Source organism: Sander lucioperca, chromosome 19 (assembly GCF_008315115.2).
Source record: "Sander lucioperca isolate FBNREF2018 chromosome 19, SLUC_FBN_1.2, whole genome shotgun sequence".
Taxonomy (NCBI): domain Eukaryota; kingdom Metazoa; phylum Chordata; class Actinopteri; order Perciformes; family Percidae; genus Sander; species Sander lucioperca.
This window is the reverse complement of record NC_050191.1, coordinates 15,165,171-15,175,170: the sequence shown is the minus strand read 5'-3', so window position 1 is coordinate 15,175,170 and position 10,000 is coordinate 15,165,171. Positions and strand designations below refer to the sequence as shown.

The 10,000-nt window shown below is 46.2% G+C and overlaps 1 protein-coding gene across 1 annotated transcript in view; it reads right to left on the bottom strand.

The window, feature by feature from the left end:
* Window positions 1–8,447, bottom strand: part of LOC116045397 (adhesion G-protein coupled receptor G6) — a 48,165-nt gene extending 39,718 nt beyond the window's left edge. The window contains exons 1-7 of the mRNA XM_035995684.1: window positions 8,301–8,447; window positions 6,482–6,593; window positions 5,149–5,237; window positions 3,007–3,071; window positions 1,755–1,891; window positions 1,425–1,581; window positions 1–93 (exon numbers count right to left, since the gene is read on the bottom strand). The exon at window positions 1–93 is cut by the window's left edge and continues 54 nt beyond it. Of these exons, the coding sequence (XP_035851577.1) occupies window positions 1–93; window positions 1,425–1,581; window positions 1,755–1,891; window positions 3,007–3,071; window positions 5,149–5,237; window positions 6,482–6,593; window positions 8,301–8,352 (705 nt within the window). The 5' untranslated portion in view covers window positions 8,353–8,447. The remainder of the gene's footprint in view (window positions 94–1,424; window positions 1,582–1,754; window positions 1,892–3,006; window positions 3,072–5,148; window positions 5,238–6,481; window positions 6,594–8,300) is intronic.
* Between the last annotated feature and the right edge of the window lie 1,553 nt (window positions 8,448–10,000).

The window sequence follows — 10,000 nt, the reverse complement described above, 5'->3', positions numbered from 1 at the left end:
TCGATCGGCTTCACTCAGAGAGACGCCCGACAGCAGAGAGGCAGGGAGGGTCACCTGACCCAGAGGGTTCTCCCTCTCTGAGTTAAAGTCAACCTGGGGAGGGGAGGGGAGAGAGAGAGAGAGGGAGAGAGAGAGGGGGAGAGGGAGAGAGAGAGAGGGGGAGAGGGAGAGAGAGAGAGAGGGGGAGAGGTAGAGAGAGGGAGGGGGGAGACAAGCAGTGAAAAGGTGAGAGGAAGAATGAAATGAATTAAAGAAGAAACAAAGGAAGGAATGGATTAAGGAAATTAGGAGAGGAAAGGGAGAGAGGAAATACAGTAGAGCTGGCTATAAAATAACTGTGTTTGAGTTACCTGTGGGTGGGAGGAGTTAGTTACCTGTGGGTGGGAGGAGTTAGTTACCTGTGGGTGGGAGGAGTTACCTGATGGTTGGGAGGAGTTAGTTACCTGTGGGTGGGTGGGAGGAGTTACCTGTGGGTGGGAGGAGTTACCAGTGGGCGGGTGGAGTTAGTTACCTGTGGGTGGGTGGGAGGAGTTACCTGTGGGTGGGAGGAGTTACCAGTGGGCGGGTGGAGTTAGTTACCTGTGGGTGGGTGGGAGGAGTTACCTGTGGGTGGGAGGAGTTACCTGTGGGCGGGTGGAGTTAGTTACCTGTGGGTGGGTGGAGTTAGTTACCTGTGGGTGGGTGGAGTTAGTTACCTGTAGGTGGGGGTGGAGGAGTTACCTGTGGGTGGGAGGAGTTACCTGTGGGTGGGTGGAGTTACCTGTGGGCGGGTGGAGTTAGTTACCTGTGGGTGGGTGGAGTTACCAGTGGGCGGGTGGAGTTAGTTACCTGTGGGTGGGTGGAGTTAGTTACCTGTGGGTGGGAGGAGTTACCTGTGGGCGGGTGGAGTTAGTTACCTGTGGGTGAGAGGAGTTACCAGTGGGCGGGTGGCGTTAGATACCTGTGGGTGGGGGAGTTACCAGTGGGGGGGAGTTAGATACCTGTGGGTGGGTGGAGTTAGTTACCTGTGGGTGGGAGGAGTTACCTGTGGGCGGGTGGAGTTAGTTACCTGTGGGTGGGAGGAGTTACCAGTGGGCGGGTGGAGTTAGATACCTGTGGGTGGGAGGAGTTACCAGTGGGCGGGTGGAGTTAGATACCTGTGGGTGGGTGGAGTTAGTTACCTGTGGGTGGGAGGAGTTACCTGTGGGTGGGAGGAGTTACTTGTGGGTGGGTGGAGTTAGTTACCTGTAGGTGGGTGGGAGGAGTTACCTGTGGGTGGGAGGAGTTACTTGTGGGTGGGTGGAGTTAGTTACCTGTAGGTGGGTGGGAGGAGTTACCTGTGGGTGGGAGGAGTTACCTGTGGGCGGGTGGAGTTACCTGTGGGCGGGTGGAGTTAGTTACCTGTGGGCGGGAGGAGTTACCTGTGGGCGGGTGGAGTTAGTTACCTGTGGGTGGGTGGAGTTGAAGGCGCTGAAGGACGCCCCGGTGAACTGGGTGGTGTTGAGGGTGGAGATGCCCAGCGCCAGGTGTCTGGACGTGATGCTGATGGACGGACCCTCAAACTCAATCTTCTGAACCAAGTCGTCCACGGTCTCCAGAGCTCTGAGGGGACATCACACACCAGCTTTAATACACACACACACACACACACACACACACACACACACACACACACACACACACACACACACACACACACACACACACACAGACACACACACACACACACAGACACTATTTGACAGTAGAGTACAGCAGAACACGGAGCCTCGTACTCTTTGGAAGTAGCGGGGAGCAGCATCTGCGAGGCGGTCATGACGTTGGAGATGATGTTGATGACGGTGGACGCCAACGTGCGGTTGATCTTCGCCACGTTCACCAGCTGATTCACCTTGGACACCACCTCAGACACCTGCAGACATAGACGGGCACACGGGGCTGTCAGTGTGTGTATGTGTGTGTCTGTCTGTGTCTGTGTGTCTGTGTGTGTGTGTGTGTGTGTGTGTGTGTGTGTCTGTATATGCGCGTGTGTGTGTGTGTGTCTGTCTGTGTCTGTGTGTGCATGTGTGTGTATGTGGTGTGTGTGTGTCTGTGTGTGTGTGTGTGTGTGTGTGTGTGTGCGTGTGTATGTCTGTGTGTGTGTGTGTGTGTGTGTGTGTCTGTAAGTTTGTGTTTGTATGTATGTGTGTGTCCCTGTGTGTGTGTGTGTGTGTGTGTGTGTGTGTGTGTCTGTGTGTCTGTGTGTGTGTGTGTGCGTGTGTGTGCGCGTGTGTGTGTGTGTGTGTATGTGTGTGTGCGCGTGTGTGTCTGTGTGCGCTTGTGTATGTGTGTATGTGTGTGTCTGTCTGTGTCTGTGTGTGTGTGTGTGTGTCTGTATATGCGCGTGTGTGTGTGTGTCTGTCTGTGTCTGTGTGTGTGCATGTGTGTGTATGTGGTGTGTGTGTGTGTGTGTGTGTGTGTGCGTGTGTGTGTATGTGGTGTGTGTGTGTGTGTGTGTGTGTCTGTGTGTGTGTGTGTCTGTAAGTTTGTGTGTGTATGTATGTGTGTGTCCCTGTGTGTGTGTGTGTGTGTGTGTGTGTGTGTGTGTGTGTGTGTGTGTGTGTGTGTGTTTATAAAGAGTATTTATTAGAAGGATAAACCTCCTTAAGATGAATCATCTCATTTTTCGATGGGGTCCTTAAGACATTTATACAGAAAATACCAAAACACAAAATACATTCTCACACTCACACACACACACACACACACACACACACACACACACACACACACACACACACACAGACAGACAGACAGACAGACAGACAGACACACACACACAGACACACACAGAGACACACACACACACAAAAATACTGAAGAAAATGATATACACTTATATACAGTATACATACAGTACATAGTAAATACACACTTAGTTTGCATACATCTAAACTGTGCTGCCTTATACAGTTCATGCATGAACAGGTGCCAACACATTGATTACTATTATTATTATAAATGATGATTATTATGGTCTGTTCCCACCTCTTTGTTGGACAGCTCGCTGTTGGTGATGTCGGCGAGCTGCTCCGCCACCTCAGCCGCATTTTCTGCATAAAAAAAACAAAAATGATTCAGCACAAACAGAGGACACATATTTAGTTAAAATATCTTATATATCTCAATATGTCAAAGTTAAACTTTGGAAATGGCAGAAAAAAAACAAACAAAGAGACAAATATGTCAAAAATAGCATCAAAAAGCTTCGGAAAATCTGCAAAAAAGAGACAAACATGTTGGAAAAAAGTCCGAAAAAAAGCATTAAAAAAACGTGGAAAAATGTGTCGAAAATATGTCAAAAATGGTGACAAAAGCCTCAAACATGAGGCCATGCACGGCCTATTTCTCGCTTAAAATGTTAGCAATCAATATTTAAAAATCAAAAAGCTGCACAGCCACCTCAGCGGCATATTCTGCCGAAAAACACATGATGAACAGATGACAGCGGACACACAGACTATGTTCTGAAATCTTCTATCTCTCAACAAACTTTTTGTTAAATGAAGTGAGGAGCTGTCAGGTCAGTGTAACGCTTATCAGTTCAATTCTCTAAGCACAAATGGACATTTGGAAAAACAGAGAAATGGGTTAAAATATCCAATTTTTCATTTTTTTCCGTCTTGACAAATTAAAAAATTGGATCTTTAAACTGTTTTTCAAATTTTCTGATTTTATTCAGAGGATCAGAAATTTAGAAAATTACAAAATTGCGTCTGAGCGCCAATTATTAAATACTGCGATGGTATTCTCTCCTAGCCTCGTGAGACCGTCCTGATCTGGCGAGCTCCAGTTTTCCACTCGCAGATCAGTCTGGCATCTTGAGACAGAGAAGATTTGGAGCCGTTCGCCAAACGACCGACCAATCAGCATTTTAGTTTAGTTTATTAAGGATCCCCATTAGCTGACGCCTTGACGACCAGCTAGTCTTCCTGCGGTCCAACACTACATTTAGTCAAACAATATTAAAACATTTCATAACATATACAAAAAGAAATAAAAAAAAAAATATAAATAAAAATAAAATAAAATACATGCAACAATATCTGCCAACAAAACTAAGTAACAAAAACAAAAAACTACACATATAATTAAATAAAAACAATAACAAACCAAGCAAATAGAGAAATATCTTGAAAACAAAGTTATATATTACACTATATTACATGGCTAACATTAAGGTAGCTTACATTAACAAAGACACACAATCAGAAACCTCATAATAAGTAATTTAAATGAATAAGCGTTGGTTTTGAGGCGAACGTGGCGGCTTCCACGGATGAGATGAGCGTAGCTACCGCGCAAGTTTTATCCGAATAAGAAAGTATTCCTTCATAGAAAGAAGAGCTAACGGCACTGGAGGCTTTTCTCAGAGGAAAAGATGTGTTTGCTCTTCTCCCGACTGGTTTCGGCAAGAGTTTGATATATCGTTGATCTGATTGGTTGATTTGGCCCGTCCATCACCAACAGGTGGTGATAGACAGATGGTTTATCCAATCAGCTAACCAGGATTTTAGCCCCTTCCCAAAAGTTCTCCAACAGAAAGTTCCCAGATGGATATGCCGAGCAAATGGGAAGCGATCCATCTGGAGTCAGGTTAATTCTCTCTCCCTCTACTTTGTGGAATATGCAGGTCATTAACTGCATATGGACCAAAAAAACCAAACTGATAGATTTTGGGGTCAGAGGTGCAGAACGAGGGAGAGAACACCATGGCAGTATTTAATAATTGGAGCTCAGACGCAATTTTGTAATTTTCTAAATTTCTGATCCTCTGAATAAAATCAGAAAATTGGAAAAAACAGTTTAAAGATCAAATATTTTTTAATTTGTCAAGGCGGAAAAAAAATGAAAAATTGGATATTTTAACCCATTTTTCAGTTTTTCCAAATGTCTGTTTGTGCTTAGAGAATTGAACTGATCAGCGTTACACTGACCCGGTCAGAACCCTCGAGAATAATATCATTATTCCTTATTTTATTGTCTAACGTTTGACATCCGTTGGTGTCACGTCGAAGCAAACGCTCTGAGAGGAGAGGTTTCTAAATCCTGTCAGGCCGACAGGCCGATCTGAGCCAAGCTGAGCCGATCTGAGCCGATCTGAGTCAAGCTGAGCCAAGCATAGCGTACCTGCCAACACCTGGATGGTGTTGATGTCCGTGCAGTTACCGACGTCTGCAGGTGACCAGAAGGAGGAGAAGTTCTGATGACTGATCAAACTGAGACAGAGAGAGGGAGAGGAGGGGAGGGAGGGAGGGAGAGAGACAGAGAGGGAGGGAGGGAGAGAGAGAGAGAGAGAGAGAGAGAGAGAGAGAGAGAGAGAGAGAGAGAGACAGAGAGAGAGAGAGAGAGGGAGAGACAGAGAGAGGAGAGAGAGAGAGAGAGGAGGGAGTAGGAGGGAGAGAGACAGAGAGAGAGAGAGAGAGAGAGAAGGAGGAGAGAGGGAGGGATGGGAGGAGAGAGACAGAGAGAGGGATGAGTGGAGGGAGAGACAGAGAGATAGAGGTGGGAGGGTAGGGAGTGATGAGAGAGATAGACGAGGGTAGGTAGGGAGATAGAGAGAGAGAGATAGATGAGAGAGAGAAGATAGAGAGAGAGATGGAGAGAGGAGAGAGAGAGAGACAGAGAGAGAGAGAGAGACAGAGAGAAGAAGAGAGAGAGAAGAGAGCAGAGAGAGAAGACAGAGACGAGTAGAGATATAGAGGAGAGAAGAGAGAGACATAGAGATAGCAGAGACAGAGAGAGATACAGATGATAGAGAGAGATAGAGAGAGAGAGATAGAGAGAGGAGATGATCAGAGAGAGATAGAGCAGAGAGAGTAGACGATAGTATAGAGAGATGCTAGAGATAGAGAGAGAGATAGATAGAGAGAGACAGAGAGAGAGAGAGAGAGATACAGAGAGAGAGACAGAGAGAGAGAGAGAGAGAGAGAGAGAGAGAGAGAGAGAGAGAGAGAGAGAGAGAGAGAGAGAGAGAGGGTGGATGAAGACGTGTTGCTTTACTGTTTCCAACTGTGAAATGGGTTAGGGTTGTGTGTGTGTGTGTGTGTGTGTGTGTGTGTGTGTGTGTGTGTGTGTGTGTGTGTGTGTGTGTGTGTGTGTGTGTGTCTGTGTGTGTGTCTGTGTGTGTCTCTGTGTGTGTGTGTGTGTGTGTCTGTGTGTGTGTGTGTGTCTCTGTGTGTGTGTGTGTCTGTGTGTGTGTGTGTGTGTCTGTGTGTGTGTCTGTGTGTGTGTCTGTGTGTGTGTGTGTGTGTGTGTCTGTGTGTGTGTGTGTGTGTGTGTGTGTGTGTGTGTGTGTCTCTGTGTGTGTGTGTGTGTCTCTGTGTGTGTGTGTGTCTCTGTGTGTGTCTGTCTGTCTGTCTGTCTGTCTGTCTGTCTCTGTGTGTGTGTGTGTGTGTGTGTGTGTGTGTGTGTGTGTGTGTGTGTGTGTGTGTGTGTGTGTGTGTGTGTGTGTGTGTGTTACCAGGTCCTGGAGCTGCTCTGGTCCTTGTTGGGGAAGCAGGGCAGCTGCCGAGTGACCATCGGTCGGCTCGCCGGCCAGCGGTAGTGGAGCAGATTCTCCTCCGGACAGTTTTCTGTAAAACAAAAAAATTAAATAAAAGGAACACTGAAGTTATAATTTCACGGTTAAACAAAAAAGTGTAAAAAATGTCGAAAGCTGCAACAAAATATCCAGAAAGCGTTAAAAAAAACACAGAAAAAATGGCAAAAAGGTCATAATAATCCTTGTGTGGCCTTCCCATCGACCTGCAACTTCGTGTTTTTCACGGTCGAAATTTCAACATTTAATTGTTCTTTTTCTACACTTTTCTCAACATTTTTTGTCGATTTCATGCAATTTTTTTTGTCACTTTTTTGGAGTTTTTTAATTATGTTTTTGTCAATTTTTTAACAATTTTTTTGGTGCTTTTTCCAATTTTTATGTCACTATTTAAAAAAAAGTTTTTGTCACCTTTGGCGATGTTTTTGATGGTTTTTTAAATCACTTTTTCCGATTTCTTTGGTCACTTTTTTCAGCGTTTGAAAAAAATATAAGGCTGTGTCTCAGTCCGCATACTTCCATCAGTCCACTGCTAATGGTCACTGACCACTTCCTGTTGTAGTCCACTGCTAATGGTCATTGACCACTTCCTGCTGTAGTCCACTGCTAATGGTCACTGACCACTTCCTGCTGTAGTCCACTGCTAATGGTCATTGACCACTTCCTGCTGTAGTCCACTGCTAATGGTCACTGACCACTTCCTGCTGTAGTCCACTGTCGATGGTTAGTATTGTCCCAAAAGGAACACTTATGTTAAAACCCAAGAGGGTCAGCTTCTCCTCGGACCGCGTAGCTCCTATGGCGCCATTTTGATGCTACCAAGCCATCACCTCCCGTTAGCATCCCATTGACTGCCATTCATTTTGACGTCACTTTGACAGAGAATAACTTTACATCTGAAGAGTTTAAAGACTCTATTTGTCCGTTGTTTATTTCTAAAGAAACACGACAATGTATAAAAGGCTCCATTACCTTGTACCTCACGTTATGGCTCCGTAGCAGACGTTTTTATAAAAATAGGCTAACGATTGGGTCATAACCACGAGACTTACTGTCTCATAGTAGAGGAATTACCGTATAGTACAGGAGAAGCTCTCAGGCAGTTTGGACTTCCATTAGCTGTTTAAGTTTAATTACTAATGTTAACTATCATTTTAGTGATCAATAATTAGCCTGTGTCTATGTTATCTCCTTACATATACCTACGCTCTCCGTCTCTGCTAGATTGGGAATGATTGAGATTTCTCTTGGCACAGCTACCAGAAGACTTCCAACTTTCAGACAGGTTGCTCACGTCACATCTACGTCTTCAAGCTCAGTTGGAGGCTGCTCAGTAACGCTCAGCCATCACCGGGAAAGAGACTTCACTGGTCTCCGTCCAGAGACACGGGACCTGCTGGTCCATTATATATATGTCAATGCTAAAAACGGTCAAAAAGTTCACCGAACGTTTTGACCGTTTGACCATTTCAGTCTCTCCACTATCCACTTAAAACTAAGTGTTTGAAGTGTGCAGGTAGACGCTTTGAGACACAGCCTATGTTTTAGTTGATTTTTCTTCTGCGTTTTAGGGGCTTTTTTCCAACATTTGTGACTTTTTTCAGCGTTGTTTGGTCATAGTTCTGAGACAGAACGTTTTTTTGAACGGGTCAGATTTGACCCGAGGTCAACAGCAGGGTTAAATGCCAACAAAGCAACAAAAACAGAAAACAGCGAGAAGAGCGTTGGTGTGGTTTCTTACCGATCAACGTGATGGCAGTGGAGGCGGCACGGAGCTGCAGGCCGGCCCCCATCAGCCCCCCTCTGCTGGACAGCCGGGCCAACAAGGCCGCCTCCCCCAGACTCTGGTTGGTGACGTAGTAATAAGCCAGCAGCGTCCGGCACGAATAACTGGGGACCAGAGGTACAAGTTCAATATGACGTAGGGCGTGCACTCGGTCCAGTGTAGGGCTGAACGATTAATCGCATTTGCAATAATATCGCGATATGTTAAAACGCTATTTCCTAATCGCAAAGGCTGCGATTTGGTCACGTGACTCGTGAGAGCAAATCAGTCTGCACTCCGCAGAGAAAGCATCTAAATACTACTAAGTGAGGTAAAGCCACATATCTGTTTTTATATTTCTGCAATCTGCACTTTAGTTTGTGTGATTAGTTTTTGACTTTCATATGAATGTTTACACCAGGCGGTCAGTGCTCAGTATACTACTGGGACTGAAGTAGTTAAATAATAGATGTCATTCATATAAATTCACGCATCACCTAATTTCAACATCACATCCAGGCCTGGCCTCCAGGAAAGACCAGTTAGTTTAATCTATCTAATCTTGTGTTGTTCATACTATACAATGATTTAATGTTTGTCTTTTTTGAATAATACAGAAGACAAAGAGCATAAAAAATAATCGCATATTAAATCGCAATACTGGTGAAAAAACTCGTAATTAGATTATTTTCAAAACTCGTTCAGCCCTAGCCCAGTGGCCTCAAACGCTGCCTGAGTTCCACGTAAACACGAGTAAATGGGTTACCTGGTGGGGGCTCCTCCGCTCTGTACACCGGGCTGCACACTGCAGAGAGACAGCATGTTAGGGTCTGTTTACACCAACACGATCGCGGGTGTGTGTGTGTGTGTGTGTGTGTGTGTGTGTGTGTGCCGTGTGTGTGTGTGTGTGTGTGTGTGTGCCGTGTGTGGGTGTGTGTGTTTGTGCCGCGCGCGTGTGTGTGTGTGTGTGTGTGTGTGTATGTGGGTGTGTGTGTGTGAGCCGTGTGTGTGCGTGTGTGTGTGTGTGCGCCGTGTGTGTGTGTGTGTGTGTGTGTGTGTGTGTGTGTGTGTGAGCCGCATGTGTCATGTGCGTGTGTGTGTGTGCCGTGTGTGTCTGTGTGTGTCATGTGTGGGTGTGTGTGTGTGTGTGCGCCATGTGTGTGTGCGTGTGTGTGTGTGTATGTGCCGTGCGTGTGAGTGTGTGAGTGTGTGTGTGCCGCGTGTGCCATGTGCGTGTGTGTGTGTGTTTGTGCCGTGTGTGTGCGTGTGTGTGTGTGTGTGTGCGTGTGTGTGTGTGTGTGTGTGTGCCGTGCGTGTGTGTGTGTGTGTGTGCGTGTGTGTGTGTGTGTGTGTGTGTGTGCCGTGCGTGTGAGTGTGTGTGTGCCGCATGTGTGCGCCGTGTGTGCCGCGTGTGCCGTGTGTGTGTCTGTGTGTGCCATGTGTGTGGGTGTGTGTGTGTGTGTGTGTGTGCCATGTGTGGGTGTGTGTGTGTGTTGTGTGGACCAATAACTCCACCTCCTCGTCTGTCCAGACTAAATTGTCAACTTTTGTTTTTCGTTTTTTGCGTCACCATATGCACGCAGATTCCCCCCCCCAAAACGCTCGTCTAAAAGTGAGAACGCAACGCCACTTTTGCGTTTTCTCTTCAGATCATTTCCGTCTAAACACAGCCTTTA